Below are 25,530 nucleotides of genomic sequence, written 5' to 3'. Positions count from 1 at the left end.
GTGTCTCTGTGAGCACTGAGTGAACATTCTAGGAGCCCGGGCCATGTACTCTTTGTGAGAATTATTTTATTATCTCAAGTACAGCTCAGGCTGTAATATACTTATGAAATAAGATGTGCATGTCATTCAAGACATGCCCCAGAAGAATGAGATTCACTCTGCAGTTTCTCTCGGCTCATATCTGGATAGCTATTGATTCTCCCTAAGGATTGATGCTCTGTGACTTGGGGAAGCCAGGTTGACCTTTGCACCTGAAACTCTCAGGGCTATTGAGATTAGCCAACACTGATTTAGGGGCCAGTTCTTCTCAAATATGGTTTTCTTATAGAACAGAATAAGGTCTCGTTGTAGAAGCTTGTGTGACTGGCACATGACCAGGCTGCTAGATAGTTTGCTGTCATAGTTGACTCTCAGGAGGATGTCTGCTGGAGAGGTAAGTTACTAATTTTTGCTCAGTGGAATATCAGTCAGGATTGGTGGATTACGTGGTAATAACAACCAATTCCAGAATCTCAGTGGCTTAAAGCGGAGCTTTATTCCTTGTGCCCACTCTGTGTTCATTACAGATCAGCCAGGGCTCTTGTACACACTCGGTGACACATGCGGATCAGTTTAGATGGAACCGTCATAGCAACAGAGGGAAGGATGTGGTGACACGTGCTCTGCTCTCACAAATGCCTCCTGTTTCCCAGGAAACAATCACCTTGATCAGCTGAGGCTGGGTGCACAGCCACCTCCTGTTAGCTTCACACAGTATGGAAGGAGAGAAGACTTCCCTCAGTACTTACACTGTACTAACCACAGTCAGGTGCTGTTTCAGTTAGCATTATTGTCTTTATCTTTCCGGCTCCCCCTCCTGCGTATGGCAGTATGAATGCCCCTGCAGTCGCTACTGGCCATCCATGTAGAGCTTGAATTACCCAGTGCCAGCGCTGGAGTTGCTGTGTGCGGCCCTTCCCTGCAACGTTATTAGTTGGAACCTTTAGAGATGTCACTACATCACATGCCAGGTTTGACACGATGACAAGAGGAAGGCATATTTGGGAAAAGCCTGGGATTGTCCACACTGGGTACAGACCCATCCCACCTGCTTCCCTAGGCTCAGCTCGCACATCTGCCTCCTGCCTTGTGTGAGCTGTTTGCTTCCTGAATTACCCACCCACCTCTCCCCACAGGGGAGCTCTAATTTATGTATAAATAATTTTTCAACTAAAGGCCTTATTTCAGAATAAAAGATTGAGGAAATAGAGGTCTCACAGTTGCCTCTCATCTGCTTGTCCTTCACTGACACCTTCTGTATGGTGTATATTACAAACGATGAGCCACGGTTGATATATTGTTTATTGACGTTGACATTTGCAGTGGATTCATTCTCTGCTATAAACGTAAATGTCACATATCTGCCATTGTATCATGCAGAACTCCTTCAGTGCCCTAAAATCCCTGTGCTCCACCTGGTAACGCCCCCCTCACAGGCCTTCTTCACTCTGCAGCTTGCCTGTCCTGGATGGCTGCAGAAAGGAGCCATTTCAGTCTGGCCTCTTCCACCAGTGCGTACCTCTCCAGTTTCATCTGTGTAGCTTGAAAGACGAACACCTCATACTGCCTCATAAATGCCACATTTTAACCATTAACAGAAATTTTTTGGCTGTGTTGTTTTGTTTAAAGGTAAGATCTTGCTGTGTGGATTCTGGCAAATTCAAGCTTTTAATTCTCCTGTTCCAGCCACCTAAGTGCTGGAATCACAGGGATGTGATTTGGGAGGTTGTAGACCGTGAGAAGATGGAGCCTAACCAGGAGAAGTAGGTCCCTGGGGGTGGACCTTAAAGTATGAATGTCTGACTCCACTTCCTGTTTCCTCTCGGCTTCCGGACTCCAGATCCAATGTGCCCTCACTGTGATGTTTTCTCTCAGGCCGTATCTCCTTGAACCTTAAGCCAAACCAAATCCTTCCTCCCTTCAGTGCGTGTGTCAGGTTCTTTAGTCACAGCAAAGGGACAAGTGACCAAGTCCACCCCTAAATAAAGGGCACTGTAGTCCCTTCTGCTGTGCAGGTAATGGTGCTGCCTACCGTCAGGAGTCCAGATGCTTCTGCTGTCTTTTTAGGTGTGGTGACAGAGCTGTGGGTGTTGTTTCTTGATTGTCTTTGCCATGTTTCTGAAATGATGGAACTTAAGTCTGCTGCAGTAGAAGAGAAACTAAGATATATACAAGTGTAAGAATCTCTAGTGCCAGTCCCTTGCCTGGGCTGTCCAAGCGCTTACAGGAGAGGACCCCAGGCCCATCAGTGCACTCTCAGCCCGACATGCACATCTCTCTCTATGCCTGAACCCAGAGCCACGTGTTTCTGTGTTCCTTGGTTGGGCTGAGGGTATTTAAGGAAGGACCCCTGTTTAGGAGCACTGAGCGGGCAGGGAATACATCATACATGTGGATTTGGGTAGTAAGAGGGAAAAATCAATATTTCTGCTACTAGCTGCAAATACAATCCCCATTTGCTGGAGTACATACAATTAATCAATTGACGATCATACAGAATATTCCTTAGGTAACAATGTAAAATATAACTCCTACGAAAGGTATTCACACAGTAAGGGAAACACATGCCTGATGGGAGGAAAAGGTGCACATCCTCGAACCTTGTCGTCATCAGTCTGTTCTTGTTTGGATAGTTTGTCTTATTTCATTTCTCAAACTCAAAGCCCTTGAAAATGGGTTGATGTGTGAAGTAATTTCTGGCTCTGGCTCAGGCCTCACGAAGCTTGGCAGGGTGGTGGGGTGACCGGCCCCGGTGCCTCAGCTTGCATTTGGGAGCTGTGCTTTGACAAGAAAAGGTCTCCTTTCTATCTTTGTAGAAAGAGAGGTCCATTGTGTTCTTCTGCCCTGATAGTTTGATAGTGATGCTTTCTGTGTGCATCTTAGTGCTCAGTACAGATGTTCCCAGATGTGTCCCCTGTGGGAAGCAGCTGCTGCTTTTCTGGCACAGAAACCTCAGCAAGATCAATATACAAAGGTAGCATGAACCTCAGTGCAAACATAGGGTCTGTGTGCAGCAGGCCTGGGGTTCCCAGTCGACAGGGAACCTTCGCATCTTCTCCAGGAGTCCGAACAAAGACTAGTGGATAATTTCAAACACACTTAGCTGATAAATGCCATCACATGTTATTTGCCCAGGGGTGGTGAAACACTAGGTTTTATTTCCTGGGAAACTGATAGGAATACAGATGTTCAGTCATGATCACTGGTGTTTTCAGCGACTGCTTCTAGTGGCTGCCTGGTAAGAGCCCAGCTCACGTGGCTTGAGGTCGTCAGCACGCACACACGTTTGCTGAGTTTACAGAGCACTGCACCTTTACTGTGGTGCTATCAGGCATTGTCCTAGTGAATGCCACGTGTGTATAGTGTTGTTATTAGCACCATTTTATAAATACAGAAGAAGTGAGATGATCTGCTGCTCAACCCTGTTCCATCTGGTCCTGTGCTGAGCCTGTCCCGGCTTCAGAAGTTCTGATGCGTACTCTGTCATTACACAGTTCTTCCCAGAGATGTGAGGGGCAGGATACTGCCTTCAAGAGTCTGCCTCTGCAGAGCTAAGGGGAGGATAGCAGGAAAGAGCTGATGCCCCGGTCTTCTCCACACACCCTGGGAGGGAGGTGCATGGTCTCACACTCACAGAGCTTCAGTGAGGCAGCTCCTGTGTCTTCCTGCCATTTGGAGAAGTGAAGACTCAGAAGCACAAGCTCTCTGAACTGTCATTTGGAGTTGTCATAAACCAGAAGTTTCCAAGCACAGTGAGACCTGGGGTGCTGTGCCTGCCCGAGTCATATAAATCTGTCCGCAACACTGTTTGAAGGCTCATTGCCTCCAACCAGATCTGCTAGTGAAGCTAGCTAGTAAATTATTTATGGCTTACACATTTGACAGGGGCTCGGGGCTACATTCGAAACACTCAGCTCCTGGCTTGTCGCTGTGGAAGTAGAAATGGCTGTCTGGAAACCAAGGCTCCACGTTGTTCAGTTGTTGCACATCCCAGAGGTAGGGCACCCAAATAGCTGAGCTCCCAGAGGTAAGATCTGGTCCTTAGCTGCCTGGCTTCCCAGAGAAGGGCCTGTGTATCCTACCAAAAGGACATCAGGTTGTAGTCTGGACTGTGGCCTCCCTCGTTAGGTTTAGATGGGAAAGAAGCTGTGCAGAGGGCAGGAGAGGAAAGACACTGAGGCCAAGACCTACAGCAAATGAAGAAAAGATTGTGAGAGTGAGTGCTGGTGGGGTTCGAGCAGTGGAGAGCCATGGTATGTGGTGGCATTTCATTTGTATTTTAATAAATAAAGACTGCCTAAAGATCAGAGAGTGAAACAGCCCCATTGGCCAGCCTTACAGACCAGGCAGCAATGACACACACCTTTAATCCCAGCAGCCACACTAGTTTGCCATAGAAACCAGGCGATGGATTTAATAATCCCAGAGATGATTATAAAACGGGAGGAGACAGCTCTCAGACACAGTCTCATTCTGAGAATTCCTGGAGGCACGATCGCGATTTCAGACTGACGTAGAGGTAAGAGCCAATGGATGGCTGTTTTACTTTTCTGACCTTCAGGTTGAACCCCAATTTCTCTTTCTGAGTTTTTATTAATCATGCTTCAATGGCACAGTAGGCCAACCTGGCACCCCACCTTCTGTCCCCACGAGGCTCTGAGTGGGGCCTGAGACCAACACTGTCTTAGTGGCATGTTGCCTTGTGACATCATTGCTGCCTCGGCCAGGCTGACTGATACAGCATCATAATCTCCCTAGAGTTGTATCTATCTCACTATTCAGACAAGAACCAAAAAAGAAAATTTATAGGTGTTTATTTCCTCTCTGATTTCTAAATCTTTTTGTAGAAACATGTGTGTTGATAAAAGCAACTTAATATAGTTTGCCTTGCAAGCATACCACTCAGAAACACTGTGCAAATGGGCTCAGCCGCTTTAGCAAAAACTGCTACTTCACAAAGCAAAGCAGACAGGGAAAGCACATCACTCATGTCTATGAGATATCAAAGAAAGCCCCCAGAAGGGCCCAGAATACTTCTGAGAAAGGAAGGCACAGCACTGCCTCATTGGTGCTCCCGAGCTGGAGACCCCTGGGAGCAAGAGCTCCCTTTGTTCTCCCAGGGTCACATGTTCATGTTATGGAGGTGGAAGCAGCATGAAGAAAGGGACCACATGCCAAATGGCCGCTGACATGTAATGAAGGAGAGGAAAGGAGGCAAGCTTTCAAGTTTCAGAATAAAGGGAAGGGACAGCCTAGCATAACTTCCCTTTTATATTCTTACACAAAGGTCTTTAAAAGCGAACACTGGAGTCTGAGACTGTATGCACTTGGTAGGGGGCTCGAAAGCGTGTGGCTGCTTCTTTGATTCTTTGGTTTTGTTTGTTTTGTACCTCTGTGTAGTCCTGTACTGCCATAGAGTCATTTCACTAAGACCTCTCAATTTTAATCTTCATTATTTTTTCCATGCTTGTGTGTGCTATTGGCAAGTGTCAACTGCCACGCTCTGCCACCAGTCCCATCAAGACCTTGAAGACAGATAGATTTGATAGAGATGACTGGTGTGATGTTGGGTCCTGGCAGGTAGCCCTTCTCTGTGCTGAGAGGCTGCAGCTCAGAGACTCCAGAGGTAAAGGAAAACTGGAGCTCCATATGAGCCGGAGGAGCATGGCCAGTCCAATGGGGACTGTCCAGTTCGGAGGTGTTAGCTGGGCCCCACCCAGAGTTCTTTGGTTCTGATCCTGGTGCAAACCACAAGTCACTTGAGGGAGCAGGATAAGAGAACAGAGGATCCTGCACCCACGTATTATAAGTCATGGTAGAAAGTATCCCCCTCATTGGCTTCAAGAGAGAGACGCACAGGGACACAGAGCTGCTCGAGGCACAGCCACGTGTGGGTCTCGTAGCATCTTATGCTCAGGGAACAGCACCTGCTGCTGTCCACCACCCTGTGCTTGTCATGAGATTTGGGCATTCTTCGATATTTTCTTCCATTGCAGAAGCTGGTGGGTACTAACAGGGACTGGTGGAATTCCAGTAGGTCTCCAGATGAAAACTACATGGAACACCACCTGTTTCTGTGAGATCAGCTCCAGCACACCCCTGCTTACATGACCATTGTCTTCTGTTAGTGACTTGCTGTGGGATGTGCTTTTTGTCAGTATTAATGGGCCTGTAGTCTCCTGATAGAAACACCGCTGGAAGATCATTCCAGACAACTTTTATTTTATCTGCTGAAACAAACCAAAACCATTATCTGTTGTTTTCTCATTTTTCCAGGCAGCTTCGTCAGCCCTGAGCAGTCTAGGCCATGTGTACACAGCCATTGGAGACTATCCCAATGCTCTGGCCAGTCACAAACAGTGCGTTCTTCTTGCCAAACAGTCCAAAGATGAACTTTCTGAAGCCCGAGAACTCGGCAACATGGGAGCTGTGTACATCGCCATGGGCGACTTTGAAAATGCTGTGCAGTGCCATGAACAGCACCTGCGGATAGCCAAGGACCTGGGGAGCAAGCGGGAAGAGGCCCGTGCCTACAGCAACCTGGGCAGTGCCTACCACTACCGGAGGAACTTTGACAAGGCCATGTCCTACCACAACTGTGTGCTGGAGCTGGCACGGGAGCTGATGGAGAAGTCCATTGAGATGCGGGCCTATGCCGGTTTGGGCCACGCTGCCAGGTGCATGCAGGACTTGGAGAGGGCCAAACAGTACCATGAGCAGCAGCTGGGTATTGCTGAGGACCTCAAGGACCGGGCTGCGGAGGGCCGCGCATCTTCCAATCTGGGTAAGAGCCTCCCTTCGTTTTATGACCCTGGGCTAGGCTTGAGGTGGTTGGAGTAGCTGTTGTCTTTTTCAGGCGCTTGTGTGTTTTGTTCAGAAAAATTCCTTCCATATCTCTCCTTCAGCCATACCCCCTGAGCCTACTTACTGTAAATCATGTCATCTCTTTTATGCTCTGAGAATTAAAACCTTGCAGTGCTGGGAAACAAAACCCCACCCTTTAGCCTATTCGGAGAGAAGAGTTAGTGCCTCTTTCTAACAGAGAGGAGCATGGAGGTGGTAGGGAGCTATGTGTGGTTTAAGGGCCTGAGGAAAATATATCAGCGATGACTTTACTTGGTGAATTTACCCACAGTGTATCTTTTGCCACAAAATTATGTGTATTAAAAATAATATTGAGTTTTGGTATAAATGCAATATCATTTTGTGGAAGACCATAGGGAAGATGTACTTGCAGTTGGTTTGCTGTTTGGTTAGAGTCAAGACAATATAATGGGACTGGTAGAAGCCCGTGGACAACTGGAAAGCAGGTGCTTTGGTGAAGTTGCTGGCCTCTGAGAGAAGGCGCAGGTGTGTTTGGAAGTGTAAGTTGACTTCCTTGCTGAGCCAGAGCTTCTGGCCATTTGTGAGCTCTGGAGGATTGGACGTGGAGAGGATAAGAAGGTAACCTCACTGGTATCTGCCTGGGCTTCACATACCGCTGGCTGTGATTGCAGCAAGTCCTTTCCTTACGTGAACTACCACTCAGATGTCTCCAGCCCACTGACGCCATACTAGTGCTTTTCTTCCCTTCCCTCAGCCTCTGTTGCTTTTAACTATATTTGTGCCATAAAGGCCTGCAGGTTCTTAGGTGGCTCTGAAGATGACCTTGAGGCCAGAAGGGGAGTCTAGGTTTGCAGAACTCTTCAGCCATTTGACACGAGGACATGAGGTTGCATCTACTAAATTCACACTTGAGAGCTGTACCACTGAGTCACATACACACCCAGTCCCATATTTTAGTTGGGGTTGCATTCATAGCTTTCCTTGTCCTGTGAGTCCCGGGTTCATCCTGTCTGGAAGAACCAAAGTGATCAGTTCTCAGCTGTCTGTGTTCATTCTAACAAATACTGGTGTTTATTGACGGCTTACTATGTGGTTAATCCTGTGTCGTTTATTTAAGGGGTATCAACACCCCAAAAGCCTTGTTCCTTTGAAGAGCTAATAGTACAATAAATTGGGAAAACATTGCACACAGGGAACAGGGGTTTATCTACTTGCTGTTTCTGCTCTACTCTCCTCGTGTTTTTCAGTCGATTCTCTAGAGATTACGTCATGCATTCTCCTCGTGGCTGAGTGGGGAGCACATTCTATACCCCTTCCTCATATGTAGCTGTTTTTCTAGATCATTTTGGTTGAAAATTTATCAATTTTCTTAACTTTTTTTTTTTAGAGAAGATCCTGTTTTTGCCTCTGTTAGTGCTGTGAGTACGTGTGTTGGCTATTCCTTTGTTTCTGCTTGTGTCTTGTGTAATTTTATCCCCTCTCCTGAATTCTATTTCAGCTACCAAATGTCATGCCTTAGACCACTGACTTTCAGTGCAGTCGTGTAAAGGTCCTGCGTTTCCTTTGAACAGTGCTTTACCCACCACATACTTTCTGTGTTGTTTTCACTTTCATTTGAATTTAAATAATATTATAAGATAATTTATGATTTTTATTTGGTCTGTTTGCTTAATGTTAAGCTCCTTGGGGTCTAGGGTAGGGCTTAGTGGTAGAACATTTGCTTAGTATATATGAGGCCTATGGTTCAATCCTTAGCACTATACAGAAAAAAAATCAATAATCAAAACATTGGGCTGGAGAGATGGCTCAGTGGGTGAGTGTTTGCTGGGCAAGCATGAGGACTTGAGTTTTGTTGTGGTTATGCAAGCCTGTAACCCTAGAGCTAGGGGGAGGGACAGGCAAAGAGAGACAGGTCCTGGGAGCTTGATGTACTCAGAGTCAATGACAGAACTGCGGGGCAGGGCATATCTGACAGACACCCGGATTGGTCTCTGAATCACCAATGTGCAATTAGAGATGACAGGAGACTTTGTGCATTCTTGTGTGTACATGACGTGCATGCATGTGTGCATATGTGTGGATGCTCACGTATATAAAGACCAGAAGCTGACACTGGCAGTCTCTCACCGAACTCAGAACTCCCTGATTTGATGGGCTCCTCTAGCTATCCAGCTTGCTCCAGGGCTGCCCTGTCTCCATCTCCCAAGCAATGGGATTATATGCAGACTGCCACAAGTGCCCAGAGCTTGTTTACATGGGTGTTGGGATCCAAATGCAAGTTCTCACACTTGTGCCATCAACGCTCCTCTGTCCACTGAACTGTCTCCCAGCCTGAAGGAATGGGTCAAGAAAAATATTTGAAAAAAAATAGGTAAAAATTGCTTACTGTTAGGAATATTCCTAATGCAAGCTCTCTGCTGACGCAAAAATCCCAATCAAGTCAAACCACAACAAGCCAAATTAAAAAAACATCCAGGTTTAATGGGATTCCTGTGCTCTCTGGTGGCCCCAAGGGGAACCAGGAAGCTGCCAATACAATGTGTGGATGTGTGGCTATAATCCCAACACCCAGGAGGCCAAGGCTTACCCAGGACATCAGAGAAAATCCTTGTCTCAAAGTAAGTCAAGCAAACAGACAAACAAAGACAAAGTGAGAGAAGCAAACAAATTACAGGAATGAAGGCAAACACAGTATATTTTAGGTGAACCACAATGAGAAGCTCATCACTGGCAGAGAACCCTAAGAAACGTTGAATGAAGTCCCTTGCACAGACAGAAAATGATACCATATGGAGGCTCAGGTATTTAGGAGAGAAAGAGAGCACCAGAAATGGTAAATACATGGATAAACAAAACATTGCTTTCCCCTTAAGTAATTAAAATGACTGTTTAAAACAAAAATATAATGCTTTATTTAAAAATAATGCAGGGGATGGCTGCAGCATCCCACAACAGGTGGGAGCCGATGCATGTGCAAGGCTGCAAGGTACTTGGATCTCACAGGAAACATTCTGGGATTAGCTCAATATAGACTCTAAACTGTGAAAAACACTTGAAATCTTCAGAGCAGCTTCCAAGAGAAACAAAAAAGTCCAGCTACCAAGCAGGCGAAGAGGAATAAGGGAGGGGTGCATAAAGGAGACTGAGACACCGTAGGATGGTGACCCATCCATTACATTAAATGTTAAAATTAAAATTAAATATTAAATTAATTACATTAAATGTTAAAAGAAAAGGCTACAGAAAGGGGTTGGAGTGTAAATGGAAGTTTCTGTCCCCTATGTCCCAAGACCCCAGCAGTTTGTGTCTCATCAGCTTACAGGGACGTTCCACACACCACAGATCGCAGTGGCCTAAGCATTTCCGTGTCGTTCACGTAACTACAGCCAGTTTGTGCTCATTGTACCAAAATACATAAAGGTAACTCAAGAAAAGAGAAAGGGTGTTTCAAGGTCAGGAAGGTGTAGATGATTTCCTGAGGTGGGGAGGGGGTGGCGGTGGCGTAGGAGAGAAGGAACCAACAAATCCTAAGTGAGCGTTAGCGTGTGGGAGATCCTCGGAGTACAGTGTGCCACGGAATTAAAGAGACAAACACATCCACGGTGACAGGCAGAGATTTCTTCTAAATGGGCACTTCTCTCTCCCTTTCTTTTTTTGTCCCCGCAAGACAGGGTTTCTCTGTGTAGCCCTGGCTGTCCTAGAACTAGGTGTATGTACCAGGCTGGCCTCGGTCTCGGAGATCTGCCTGTCTCTGCCTCCCAAGTGTAAGTGGACATTCTTAATAGTTAATAAATACATATTTTAAAATTTCACTGACACTAATGAGCGGAACAGCTTGGCCTGCTGCTTGGCCTGGTGACACTCTGAGTGTCACTCCTTTGGAAGCCCTGTAGTCTCTGACCACAGGAAAGTGAACCCATCTAGGAAACGCCTCAAGTTTTCAACTTTTTGTGTCTGGTACAAACTCCTGTGTGTGGGGTGCCCGCCTATATGTACTCATGTGAAGCCAGGGAACACTGGTGTCCTGCTCTGTCACGCTCTGCCTCGTTCCCTTCAGACAGAGTCTCTCACTGAGTCTAGAACCTGCCATCCCATGTCTGGCTGGTGATGACCACATTTATATGTTTGTGGTGAAGGGTGCCAATTAAGCTCTGCCCACAGGGCAGAGGCCAGCTGAGTGCCCAGCATGGGACTGTCAGGGTTTTTATCACGGGCTCTGTGGACAGAATCAATTCTCCTGAGCAGTGGGAATGACACCAGTCAGAAAGGCTTATCAGCCGTGGTACCCACTCGTTACTGACCGAACCTTATCAGCCGTGGTCCCCACTCGTTACTGACCAAACCTTATCAGCCGTGGTCCCCACTCGTTACTGACCGAACCTTATCAGCCGTGGTCCCCACTTGTTACTGACCGAACCTTGTCAGCCGTGGTCCCCACTCGTTACTGACCGAACCTTGTCAGCCGTGGTACCCACTCGTTACTGACCGAACCTTATCAGCCGTGGTCCCCACTTGTTACTGACCGAACCTTGTCAGCCGTGGTCCCCACTCGTTACTGACCGAACCTTGTCAGCCGTGGTCCCCACTCGTTACTGACCAAACCTTATCAGCCGTGGTCCCCACTCGTTACTGACCGAACCTTATCAGCCGTGGTACCCACTCGTTACTGACCGAACCTTGTCAGCCGTGGTACCCACTTGTTACTGACCGAACCTTGCTCGCGTAGTTGCAGCTGGTCACATCACGGAGGACCTCACTTTCTACCAAAGTCCCCAAGATTGAGCACACTGGCAGCAGAGCCACCAGATGCCTCCCCAGCTGACAGGCGAGCATTGTGTTCCCAGGGGCAAGCGTTCCAGCTGTGCCCAGAAACGTGGACCTCTCTCAGGCAAGCCCAGTTGTTTCCCACAGAAGTGAACATTAAGATACATATTTCATTTTTTAGCTTTAGAATTTTTATTTGGTTCATTAACATTTCAGCTTTTAGCACTAAGATTTTCTGTGTATGTTTGTGGGTTTTGTTTCCCGTTACGTAGCCCAGTCTAGATGTATGGCCTGTGCTCTTAAGGCCTTGGCAGCTAAGTCCATGGGGTCATCTTGGGGTTAGACCCTTTGGTGGTTTTTAGTTTGGCGGATATCCTCAGACTGTGAGATTTAAAGTGTGTACGTCACTGGTTTTAGTGTAGTCCGGGTTGTTTGTTGGTTGCCTGTCGCTTTTAGCCTCCCCACACTCTGTGTGCAGTCATGTGGGCATGTATCTCACACTGTGGGAGAGATTTGCGGAGAAACTGCTTTCTCTATCTCCATCACATCAGTGTGTGGCTCTCGCTTTCCCAGACAGTTGATTTGAATGAACTCAACCTCCTCCTATGGGCGGGGGCAGGGGAAACCTTTCTTTGCAACCTTTAACTTACAGGCTTTCTTAGTTAGCATTTCTGTTGCCATGACCAAAGCAACTTGGGGAAGAAGGGCATTACCTCATCTTACAGCCTGTGGTCCATCAGCCAGGGAAACCGGGGCAGGAACCTGTAGGAACCCATAGGAAGGAACAGAGGCCATGAAGGAGTGGTGTTGGCTGGCTTGCTCCTGCTTTATTTAATGCTTTATTTAAAAATAATACCAGCAGTTTCTGGTATGCCCCTCCCCACTCCTGAGGTTATCTACAGAAGTTTGGGCTCAGAGAAGCTCCTGTCTCACTGCTGGAAGCCCCCACTTATTTTTAATCTCAACAATTTAACTTTTGCCCTTCCCCCTCCCCAGGGATCAACAGGGATCTTCTCAGGTAGAGCTGAGAAGCCTTTTGAGGTTGCAGATTGGGGCCACATTGAAGCTGCTGAAGTCCCCATGGCTGTTCTGAGCTGGACACTGTCCTTTCTCCTGGCTGTTGTTTGTGCAGACTAATGATTCCAGTTACAGCAGTGGTGGGTGCTTTTGTGGGAAAAAAAATTATCACAAAAGGGAATAAATTGGGAAAGGACACCTGTCTCTGCCCCACACCTAGAGTCAACTATAATTTAGTGGTTTGGTAGAACCTTCCAGACCCCTTACCCTATGCATAGACTCATACATCTGTGGGCACGGGCTCACGTGTGGAATGGAGTCACTATACACCTACCCAGAACCTGCTTCTTCTCCCAGCCTCGCAGTCTCCAATGTCTTTGAGGCATGCTTCCCTATCATTGTTTCTGACCTTTGCCTATCTTTGACTCCGGCTTTCTGCACACTGCTTCCAACTCTATCCTGTCTCTCCTTGCTGCCCTTTCCTGTGTTCAGGTGCCTAGTGAGTGAGGTGAATGCTCAATATCACTGAATCCAAACATGAAATTTGGCTTTCTAATACTGGCCGTTTGGGCTTTTCTGAACTGTTGTGGACAGCTCACCTTGTAGCCCTGTATCTCAGTACCTGAGGCTGCTGTCTCTAAATGCTGAACTTGGTACTTCCACAATGCGGATGTATTCTCTCACGGTCCAGTTGTTGATGAAAACCTGGAATCAGTTTCACTGGACTAAAGGCAAGTCCATCTGCGGTGGCCCGGGGATCTGTTTCTTTGCCTTTCCCTCCTTCTGTGGGCACCTTCCTGTCTACCTATAGCACACCAGCCATTACAATGTCTGCTTCTGATACATGTTGTTTTGCCCCAGGCCACCAGCTTCTTCTAATAGGGACAGCCAGGCCTCTGTCAGGCCTGTCTAGTAGATCGGTGTAACCCCTCCCCCTACATGTAAGCCTTCCAGGGAAGGAGTGTGGGGGACACTGTCCAGCCTAGCACCCCATCCTGACTTAAGCACACTAGTGTCTTTCCCATGTCCTTTGCTCCAGCCAACTGTCCACCTAAGCTGCTCCGTAACTGTTCACTTCCTAGTTCTCTGCGTCCCCAACCCCGCGCCGCTGCTGCCCAGTGTGTTGTGAGAACCCGCCAGTCAAGCTCTTCCGCATCATCCATTCCCCTCTGCGGCAGTGTTAGCAGGCTTGAGTCATGGACAGCTGCGAATTACCATGTGGGTGCTGAGATTTGAACCAGGGGCCTCTGGAAGAGCACCCAGTGCTCTTACCCACCAAGCCTCCTCTCCAGCCCATGGCTTATCCTCTTAAAGCTCCACTTGTTGGCTACAGTGTCCTGTGTCCACACAATAGCCAGTCCCGATGATGGACACATCCAGTCTTTTGTCTCTATTCCTCCCACTTCTTCTGAAAACTCCATTACCTACCATGCGCCCTTCTGACCTCACCATTTTCCACCTTGGCAATGCTTTCCTGTTGTTTTTTGTTTGTTTGTTTGTTTTTCCTCCAGCTGTCTCCTCCTGCTTGTCTGCAGTTCACCCATCACTTCAGTATTATCCCAAATTCCATTCACTATGTGTAGCTTCTCTTTATAGTAAGAGATTTCCTTTGTGTGAGCCCAATAGTATTTAAACACTGTCTCTTGCCCTGTTGGATTCAGATGTAATCATTGCTGTGTGTTTACTAATATAGACATAGTTACCTCTGAGGCATTGGAGTTCATGGCCAGTAGGAGCTGCCTTGTGCTTCGTGGTCTGTGTTAATACCTTGCACAGAGTAGGTTCTCAGTACATTTGGCTAATGTCTATGTGATGCCTATGTTAACATTGTGGCTCATGTCAGGGTTTCTATTGCTGTGAATAGACACCATGACCATGGCAACTCTCATTAAAAAAGATGAATTGGAGTGGCTTGCTTACAATTTAGAGGTTCATTCAGTCCATTATCATCATGGAGGGACAAGGGAGCTTGTGGGCAGACACGGTGCTGAAGAAGGAGCTGAGAGTGGAGAGGGAGCCACATCTTGATCCCACAGGCAACAGGAAGTAAGTATTCTGTCCCCCTGCGTGTGACTTAAACATATGTGAGACCTCAAAGCTCTGCCTCCACAATGAAACACTTCCTCCAGCAAGACCACGCCTACTCCAGCAAGACCACGCCTACTCCAGCAAGACCACACCTACTCCAACAAGGCTATACCTACTCCAGCAAGACCACACCTACTCCAACAAGGCCACACCTACTCCAACAAGGCCACATCTCCTAAGAGTGCCACTCCATCTGGGGGCAATTTCTATTAAACTACCGCAACTAAGAACAAGCATCTAAGAGTTCAAACACAAAGTGGTATGCCAGGGCAACCAGGAGAACAGCCATGCCTTTGGAAAGAAACTGGAGGAGGGGAAGAGTTGGGAAGCTCATGTGAGTTCAACTTTCTGCACTCCCAGAAGTGACTTCTCCCCCTTCAAGGACCGTTGGTGAATAGAACTTCATCTTAGAGGCCAGGAAGGAAAGGGAGCCAGGGAGACTGGGTCAGGAGCATAGGAATGGGGGGCAGGTGGAGCCCAGTGATGTGGTGGGTATAGTGTTTCTATCAAAGAAGGCAAGGAGAGTGAAGCTTGTGGAGCCTGGAGAAAAGGTGGAGGTGCAAAGGCACTGATATCTATTGCCTGCATTTCACCTGAAGGAACTGGATGGTCACTCTTGGGACTCTTGTAAACAGCAGAGAAGTCCTCCTGTGAACTGGTGCTGATGGGAATGGCCTTGGGAGTGGGCGTCACATTGTTCTAATTTAGGCTCTTTGAAATCAAACCACTGATGTTCTGTGGAATAGGTTGCTAGACTGTGGAATAGGTTCCAGTTAATCTTCTCTAGCTCCAGTTTGTCACAGATCTTCTCATTGACTGGGAGACAAGACACAATTGCCGCCATCTTGCTTTGGGATAAAGTGTAATTAGGAAAGTAAGAAGGGAAACAATGACTCTATCTTCCCTTATCCCCTGACCCGCTCCCACCCCACTCCCATTCTACCCCCACAGCCCCGCCCCCATCCCCACTCCTATTCTACCCCACAGTCCTGCCCTATCCTCAATCCTATTCTTCTCCCATAAGCCCTATCCCCATTCCCACCCCCAATCTGCCCTACCCCACTTCCAGCCCCAGCTCCACTCTAGTATCTATCCCATTCCATCTCTGTCACCGAAGATGACAACTTAATTTGCTATACACTGTAGACAGAAGTTTCTGTCCCATCTGGTCCTGCAGCCATTCAATCCCAAAGAAACACAGAGGTTTACATTAATTATAAACTGTTTGGCCTATTGCTCAGGCTTGTTATTAACTAGCTCTTATGTCTTAAATTCACCCATAATTCTTGCCTATGTTTAGCTACATGGGCTGGTAACTTTTCTCAGTAAGGCATTCTCATCTTGCTTCCTCTGCATCTGGCTGGTGACTGCATCTCTGCCTTTCCTCTTCTCAGAATTCTCCTAGTCTGGTTGTCCCACACATTCTTCCTGCCTGGCTACTGGCCAATCAGCGTTTTATTAAACCAATATGAGTGACAGATCTTTGCAGTGTACAAGAGCTTTATCCCACAGCAACACACCCCAGACATAGGTGCAAAGTTGGACCATTTTGGAAGTCACTGATCACACATGTCAGTCTCAACCTAGTTGTCACCAGTGTTGGGTCTAAAGTGAGAGATGGGAAGTGTGTTCCAACAAGGCCAGATGGAGGTCTGTCAATCATCCACTAATCTACCTGGAACATGACTGTCCTTATTTAAGACATCTTTTTGTCAAGGAAGTAGCTTATCTGGAGAATGAAAGGAAGCTAAGACTAGTGCTTCCTTACTAATTCATACCTTGCTCCACAAGTTTTATTGAGCATCAGTTATAGGGTAGAACCCTGCACTCTTCCATTGAGTAAGAACTGTGGTTGTGCCCCCAGGAACTTCTGGCTTTCCTTCAGGTGTGTACAAAGCCGCTCTGGGCCATGTGCTCATGGTCATTTTCATAGTCAGTCCTTCCTACAAACAGGGCTTTGAGATCACAACCAGCATAAAATGTGATGCTTGTAATTCCTTGACTCAGAGACTTGTAGCACACAGGGCTTATAAGGTCTCAAAAGACAATCTCCCTACCCTGGGGTTGATAATCTTTTCTGGGGGTCATGTTAATGGGGGTAAGGGGTGGAAGGGGTGCAAATTGTTTCTCATCAACTGCAAATGATGGTGACCAAAAGCTGTGACTGTCTGCCATGCTAGTTCTGGAGTCTAAGCAAAGTTTAGACTCTAAATGACACTTCTAAAGCTCACACTTGAAAAATAAATCCTGGCCATGTGAACCAGAGAGTTATGAATTCCTAAGGTCACTTGGAATCCTGTTAGGTATTATCTGCATCATACACATACCGTACACTTTAGTTATATCCTACTCATACATGCACTTGGCTAACTGCAGTTTCTGAAGTTCGTGAGTAAATAATTGCTGTGAACATGTGCAACTTGGTATTCTGAAGAGTCTTATAAAATATTTTGTAAGAAAAAATACTCCACTGGGCAGTGGTAGTCCGTGCCTTTAATTCCCGCACTTGGGAGGCAGAGGCAGACAGATCTCGGAGTTTGAGGCCAGCTTGGTCTACAAAGTGATTTCCAGGACAGTCGGCTATACAGAAAAAAAAGCTGTCTAAAAAAATAAAAGGAAAAAAAATGTTACTAATACTCATTCTCTTTCATTCTTTTTACATTTCAATTTGTATGTTGAGTTCTCTTCAAGAGAAAAGAAGTCTGGTTTTATCAATGTGGTTATAAATAGTAATGAATCCAGACCAGTCAAGTGTTTTTTCTCTGGAAATCCTCAGAATGACACATGTGGCCTTATTCAAAGCAACTTCTCTCCTGCCACAGCCTGTGAGACCTCACTGGAAGTTCTTGGCATGGTAGCATGGACTGTGCTTATATTTCTAGTACCTTTTGTCACACCAGTATCCTTGTGAGATAAACTTACAAGCATCTCAGGATTAAGGGGCATTTGTGACTCTGCTAAGGTCATGGGACAAAGGTCAGAATTGCTTAAGACTCTAGGTCTCACATCCATTAGACTTTCCACTCCAACAGGAGCCCCGTGGGTTGCAGGCTGCAGCCTAGACCTGCTACACCTACCAGCCTACAGGTGAGTGAGTTAGGTTATACACCAGCCTGGAGCAATGGCCCTTGCTCTGTCCAGTCTAAGGCAGCAAGCATTTCCACAGAACCAAAGCCATTGTAAACGTCCTCTGCCCTAGAGAAGGGGCTCAGGATACCTTGTGCTGGGCCAGACCAGAGGATCCATCAGAAGAGCCATGCCAGAAGAGAGAAGGTGTCAGTCAGCCATCCAGAATCAGGCCCCAGAGGCAGGATCTGCAGACGGCTCTGTACTGTGATGGAGCCACAAGCATCCTGTGTGTGGAGCCAGCTATGCGAAAAAAGAGACAAGCCTGATGATGGTCCTGATGTGGGAAGCCACCACACACCTCTGGTTCTCACCTGAAGGTGGAAAGAAAAAATGTAAATGTAAAAGAATTAATACCCCCCCAGGCTCTAAGACAGATTTTTTTTCTAGACATCTAAGAGAAGGAAGAAGACTGCCCCTTCCCAGTTAGAAGGAGAAATGAGAAACAGGTCTCTGAAGCAGAGTTTTTGAGTGGCGTGCCAGAGGACTTGTGCAGCATGAATCAATTCCAAAGCTCGCCCCCTGCTCTGTGCCCACACCTTCAGTGTCTGATAGATGATAATATCCACCTGGAACTTCGGGTCAAGATTTGTCCCCTGCTTGTCTGGACACTGCTGCTTTGCTGCAGCTGTGGTCGGAGTCTGCAACACCAGCACGGGTGGGTGGGGCAGTGTGTGTCTCGGTAGAGTGAACTCTGGACCTGCTGGTCAGTGCACAGCTGCTGTTGGAATCATGAAGAGTGCCTGCTGCCGGGTCCCAGAGTTGTGTCTCCAGCAGGCAGAGCCTAGCAGTGAATTAGCTTATGTTTAGCCTGGCGGTTGGCACTTGGTTCATTTGTAGAAGTAATTGTAAGCTGATGTTATCAGCGGCAGGTAATTGAAATGGGTTTGATGAATTACTTAATTCCTTTTAATAGCTGAGTCTTCAAGAACTGAATAAAGAAGATAAGGTGATGGGGAGGAAAACACAACAGCTCTCTCTTTCTAATTAGGTCTTGGAGGCTTTCCTCTTCTTTACACAAATGATGGTGAACACGTCTTTGAGTCAGAAGCCCCCATGGGGCATTTCCCATTAAGTGGTCCTGCTCTGAGCACTGAGAACTCTTCACCCAGGACTTCAGAGGGTATTGGTTTCTGAGCACAAGTTTGTTTCTCAGACTCGGTTGAGCAGGTCTGTCCCCTTCACTCACCTTTCCTTCAGCTCCTCCATTGCCCTTTTCTGAGCACCTGCTGCCTGGCAGAGCACTGAGACAGAGTTCCCCAATGGTGTTAGCTCAGGCTCCCGCGGCCCATACCTGGCACTTGCACCTCCCACACCTGGCAGTGGGAGTGTCTGCAGCAACACCCATGCAGTAGCCCTAGCTTCGTCAACAGTCTGAGTGTCTGCAGCAACACCCATGCAGTAGCCCTAGCTTCGTCAACAGTCTGAGTGTCTGCAGCAACACCCATGCAGTAGCCCTAGCTTCGTCAATAGTGGCAAAGGCAGTTGTGGCCGTGGGACCTGCCATCTGTTCTGGGCTCCACCTGCTGGACCCATGCCATGTGCCTGCCAGAACTCAGAACACAAGGGTGGGGGCTTTCTTCCAGAATCTTGTGGCCCTGTTTTGGGATCTCAGGTTCAGTTTTGAAGACCCAGTGGTTTGGGGTGACTTTGAAAGGATTTGTTTTTGGCTGGTTTCTTTCTCTTTTCTTTTTGAAAAAACTGAAGTAACAGCAAGAGACTATAAAGCATTAAGATTGTATCTTTTCCATAAGCTAAGGTGATGTTTGGAGACAATGTAGTGATTGCCTGGACTGCTTCTAAGGGTCCTCTTTGTAGAGTGAAGATTCCCTGGTCCTCAGCTGCTGCTGTGACCGTAGCCATACCCTTCGTGTAAATAAAATATACACCGAGAGCCCTAACAATGTTCCTTTAAAAACTTATATTCATATATGTATTTGTTTGTTGTATGTGTGTGAGTGGGCCATGGCCCACATGTGGAGGTCAGAGGAAGCTTGTGGGAATCTGTTTTTTCCTCCCACTGTGTGGGTTGCAGTGATTGAGTGAGCTCGTCTCAGCTGAGCTTTCCTGATGTCAGATTTCTTGAGCTGTATGTGTAGGATTTTATATCTTTCTGACTGTATCTAATACTTTCCTTTTTGTTTTCTTTATTTAACTGTTTATAAATATCATCTATATGTATGGGTACAATGTAATATTTGAGCTGTGTATATATTGTAGAAAGATTAATAACATCTACCAACTTTTTTGGTGAAAACAGTCAAAATCTAATATCTTGAAGTTTTGACATATATAACACATAATTATTAACTATGGTTACCATGCTGTGTACTATAATGTCAAAACTTACTCTTACCTACCAAAACGTGTTCCCCTTTGACCAACATCTCCTCTTTCCCAGCCTCCAGCCCCTGGATCACCATTCTACTCTCAGCCTCTGTGAGTCCAGCTTTACCAGCTCCTAGGTACACGTGAAGTAGGTAGTATTTGTCTTATGTGCCTGGGTGCTTGTGCTGACTACAATGTCTTCTAGGCTCATCTGTGTTGTCTCCGATGATGGGAGTCATTCTTCCTGTGAGGCCATGTCATATCTGAAAGTGTCGCTATTCCAGTTGTCTTTATCCATCATCCACTGATGCACACGGGTGCTCGCATATATTGGCGATCACACATAATGCTGAAGCACGTGAGAGAAATCTGCGACTTGCTGATTGGGTTTGTGGATTTTGTTAGCCATCAACCCCTTTCTCTTATACACCTCTATCTAGCCTATCCAATCACAGAAGTCATCTTGGGCTCCCCACCCACTTCCCTCACATCCCAAATGACTCCCCACCCCCCAAATGCCAGTTTGAATGTATTGTCAGCTATGGGTCAGGGCCACCCACTTGGTCACTTGCAACAGCTCCTCACTAGTCCCTCAGCTTCTCCTTCAGTTCATGGTCCACATGGTTTCCATGGCAACTCCATAGAAACTCCCAGATGCTCAATCTTATCATACGGTATCTATGCCCAGAACCCTGTTCTGGGTCCCTGCTGCCCTTAGGAAGAAAGACCAAGTTTTTCACCTGCTGTTTTCATTTCTTCAGCAGCCCCCATCACCTCAGAGCACCTCTCAAATGTCTTCCCTGTGTGAGGCAAACAGACAGGTATTTCATGGAATGCCCATTAGTGTACAGAGGGCTGAACACTGACCTCTCCTCTGAGGTGGTGTCCTCAGTTGCCTTACTGACTTCATTTTCTGCCACTCATCCACACCCAGTTCGCTGTTCCCCAAGCTTCCAACATTGCTCACCCTGCTTCTTCCTGTCCGGATGCCGTCTTCCTTGGGTGGAGCTTCAGCACTTCCTTATTCTGTGTATACTGCTCAGAAGCCAGAAAAGACTGGTTTAGAAGTCTCGGTGTTCATCTCCAATTCCCGGACATTTTGCACATGGTATTCCTGAGTATTGCACTTTCTTACCAGCAGATTATGCATCCTAAGGCTAGCACTGTGTCTTCAGCTCCTTGGTGCCCTTTTCGCCTAGTGGCCAACACTTGGTCCCAAGTGAGTATGGGTGATAGTTTGCCTGCGTTCCTATCACAGACTAGCATGGATGATGTAAACTATAAACCATAGGAATTTATTTGGCTCATCCTTGTAGAGGCTGGGAAGTCTAAAATCAAGGGGCTAAATCTGATGAGGACCTCCTCGGCTGTGTCCTAAGGTGCCAAGTCAGAGCATGGCAGTACTAATCAAAAGAACAGCCGTTGCCGCCTGAATCCTAAGCCCACCCCTATGCACTAATCTGTTCCAAGGTTTATACCCAAGGCCTTCACAGCGACAAATAAACCTCAGTGTGTGTTTAAAGGGCAGCAAGGCCATGACAGTGCCTATTTGTCCTGATGGGGAGAGGTGATGGGAGCCAAGCATGCTGGGAAATGCCAGGCATTAGCCAATCCCAAGCACAACCCTTCCTTTCCTCGTTCATGCTCAGTGCATTCACACCTGTGCCTCATTCTCCAGTTCAGCCTCGTGTCCTTCCTGCTGTAGATCCCAGAGCCCAAGAGGCTCATTCTGAGTGACAGAAGCAGTTCTCAGATACTTGGTTGTGCACCTTGACACTGTCATTGGTGTAAACATCCCCTACATCCCTCCAACTATAAAAAGTTCAAATTCCATGATTTTTGTCCCCCATGGATAGAAAATGTGTATGAAGCTGAACTTGATTCCTAAGTTTTTGTTAAATTTTAAATTTGCGTGCATGTGTGTGCACACACGTGTGTGTGGGTGCAGGTGAATACAGGTATTTCTTGAGGTCAGAGGTATCAGGTCCCCAGAGCTGGAGTTACAGATGTTTGTGGGTGCTAGAAACCAAACTTGGGTCTTCTTCAAGAGGTGAACACACTCTTAACATTAGAACCATCTCTCCTGCCCAACTTTATATTTCTAACTTTTGTTTATGTGTATGCTTGTTGTGTTGAGTGTATGTGGTGCATGTGTTCTATCATGACTATGTAATATATTATGTATTGTGTGCACTGTATGGTGTGTAGACGCTACATGGGAACATACATGTTCAGGTGCCGGGGGGGGGGGGGGGTCGGATGCCCTGCTCTGCAGCCGTTCATCTTATTTCCTTGAGATGGGGTCTCACTGAGCTTGGAGTGAGGTTCTTGTGATTGGCCACAGGTATATGCAGCTATGCTGAATGTTTTTTCAAGACAGGATTTCTCTGTGTCGCCCTGGATGTCCTGTAACTTACTCTGTAGACAAGACTGGCCTTGATATCACAGAGATTTGCCTGCCTCTGCCTCTTGAGTGCTGAGATTATAGGAATGAGCCGCCACCACCCGGCTGAATTTCTTTTTAATATGGGTGCTGGAGATTTGAACTCAGGTCCTCATGCTTGTACAAAAAGTGTTCTTACCTTCTGAGCTACCTACCCAACCTAAAGTTTTGAAATGAACTGAGAATATGATGAGCTTGAGAAATAGTTAAACCATCAGGTAGCAATTGGATTTTATTGTGCCATTTTAATTTTATTTCTCTCAGTTGGTAGTACTAAATTAAGCAGATTTTTCTTCTCCCTTTACACAATCCTTTGCCCTACAGCTGTGTAAGACAGTCTGATTAGCAGGCTAACTAAATAATATATTAACCTTTTGGATCTTGATCCAAGAAGTTCTCAAAGCCTGCTACAATGGGGCCTTTGTGCAAGTTTGAAGAGTGCTAATATTTATGACTTCTGGACAAGAATATCACTAGGCCAGCACACTGTTTCAAGTACATGAACTTAATGGTCTGTTTTCTCCTGTGCTTAAAATCCAGCCATAGAAGACCCGTGCTGGCTTGTCTTTCTGAGGTAGTCAAATAACAGGTTCCAGAAAGGAAACACGGAAAGGTCTCTGAGGAAACGCCACCCACCTTTGAAGTGGCTTAGAATAAAGAAATGACACATACTGAGTGCCCTGGTGTGCGTGGGGCACCTTCTTCCGCAGTGCTCACCATGTCATTTAAAACACAGGCTTGTTACCCTCAGGAAGGAGAGCCTCGAAGGACAGGAAAGGTGACGTTGTCGGAGCCCATAGCAAGCATAGGGAAGAGCTAGGGCTGGGGCCGTGGCTATCTGAGGCCAGAGTTGGTGTTCTTTGTACTGTCCTGTGCCTCCCTGAAGAAATGGCTGTGTTCTTAGGAAAGCTCAAGGCTCTGGCACATCTAAGGAATGAGGAGAATGTGACATGCAGCTAGAAAACCCAGAAAGTGAGCCCAGCTTCTTGGGGTACTCGCTCTCATCCCCACCTCACTCAGGTGTGGTTCTGGGGGCCTTCACGCTGCGGCCACTGCCCCTCCTCTAGAGTGAATTCACAGAGACTCCCCGTTTAAGACCCTCCACAACATAATTAGTCAAAGTCGCTTTCCAGAGGCGCCCTCCAGGGCAGAACATGCATCCCTCAAACTGGAGGAAAGCCAGGAGGCAACTTTCAGTTCCTGCTGCTGACTCAGTGTGGCCCCACTTGACTTCCAGGCAGCGTGGTCTGCTGAGTGGGCGTGTTCAGAGTGCAGCACCTCTGTCCTCTCCATCCTACTGGACGGCTGGTCGCTCTGCAAAGGGAAATTTCATCGGTGCCATTCGGAATGTTCCCAAGAGCAGCTGAAACTTGGAATGTGCCCATCGCCTGTGAAGCAAGCTCTCCTCAGAACAGTCCCTGTGGCAGAGCTTAATGGGCAGAGTTTAAGCCAGATTGGCAGAGTTGGCCACTCACTGGAAGCAGCAGCAGTCGGTAATGGCATTTCTCTGGTTCAGATGGTATGTTCTAGCAAATTCATTATGGAATTCTGAATAAGATAAAGACAGCTTGTAGCGTGGCCCAGCTGCTGGGGGTGCTCTGGGAGGACCTATAATCTGCTCTGTGACTCGGTAAAACTGCTGGAGCTTCACAATAAGGAGACCTGGAGTTCAACCAGGAATTCCAGACTGTCGCCTTAACAAAACAGATGGTGGCCCCCAGGTCGTGGCTCCATCAGGCAAGCTGGCATGTCTGCCTTCACAGCCCTAGTATTTCTCAGATGCCTGATGGAGAAAGACATCCACATTGTCCATGGAGAACTCACAAGACTCTGATTCTGATAAAGGAAGGGCCTGGAACGTGACGCCGAACTCCGTGCTCGCTCCTTCTCTGGTCCCTGGCCCCAGGCTTTAGAGTCTGTGTGTGCTTCTGTGGAGCTGGCTGCTTTTTCCCTTCTTATAGAAAGAGGAACCGCTTGAATCGGGTGTCGATTTCCCTTGTTTTGATTGCTACACACTGACAAAGAACTCACTTTCAAAGCGATGTATGGGGCTTGTGTAGCATCTTGTGGTTGGGGTGGCAGGTACTTGTGGATCTTGATGGCAAGCTTGTGTTGTGACCTTGCTGTGTTCACTTGTGAAGTGGGGATGATTACAGCACTTGTCCCGGAGGATGGCCAGGCCTAAATGTGTTCATGTGTACAAACTTCTGCCCTCTGCCTTCTGCTCCTCTGGGAAGGAAAATGCCCCCCAAAACAGTTACAAGGTGAAGTGAGTGATCCACTCCATGGCTCCAGCGGGCCTATGAAGCAGGTTCTCTTAGAATGGATGCCAGGCACATAAGGACCCACAAAAAATTACCACCACTAGAAAACATCATTTGTTAACACAAAACTAAAATGCTAAAAACATGGTGAAATGCTTGTAGCGGCGTAAACGAATGCAGACAGTTTGTAAAGATATATATAGTTTTAATGTAGAAATAGACTTACAGAACCACCGTTCCCGCGGAGACCAGGAAAGTAGAAGAGACCGCTCGGAGCACGCTCGCCAAATTTATAGGCAGACATTAGCCCGAGGCGAACACGCCCCCTAAGGGGCGGGACTTATCCCTACATCTCCCCTTTTTGTCTAAATAAGACAGAACTAAACCAAATACAACTACATACAATAACAACAAATAATAAATATAACAAACAATATTGAGAACAAAAGCTTTGCTAAACATTCTATCTCAAGGAGCCTAAATAATGTAGAGAGTAACTACAATTATATAATCTTCAACTCCATCAAAGATCTCAGAAGGGAATAAATATTACTTAACAAACGAGATATATCCAAAATGTGCAACAATTGACAGAGACAACTGACTACCTGGGCAATCACCCAAAGTCTCGTTTGC

The 25,530-nt window shown here is 46.9% G+C and overlaps 1 protein-coding gene across 3 annotated transcripts in view; it reads left to right on the top strand.

The window, feature by feature from the left end:
- Ttc28 (tetratricopeptide repeat domain 28) overlaps nt 1–25,530 on the top strand; it is a 533,351-nt gene that overhangs the window by 404,627 nt on the left and 103,194 nt on the right. For all 3 annotated transcript variants that reach the window (XM_075983715.1, XM_075983733.1, XM_075983723.1), the window contains one exon: nt 6,316–6,823. In XM_075983715.1, the coding sequence (XP_075839830.1) occupies nt 6,316–6,823 (508 nt within the window). The remainder of the gene's footprint in view (nt 1–6,315; nt 6,824–25,530) is intronic.

The sequence above is a fragment of the Microtus pennsylvanicus genome, chromosome 1 (assembly GCF_037038515.1).
Source record: "Microtus pennsylvanicus isolate mMicPen1 chromosome 1, mMicPen1.hap1, whole genome shotgun sequence".
In the NCBI taxonomy this organism is placed as follows: Eukaryota; Metazoa; Chordata; class Mammalia; order Rodentia; family Cricetidae; genus Microtus; species Microtus pennsylvanicus.
This window is presented reverse-complemented; position numbering and strand designations above follow the sequence as displayed.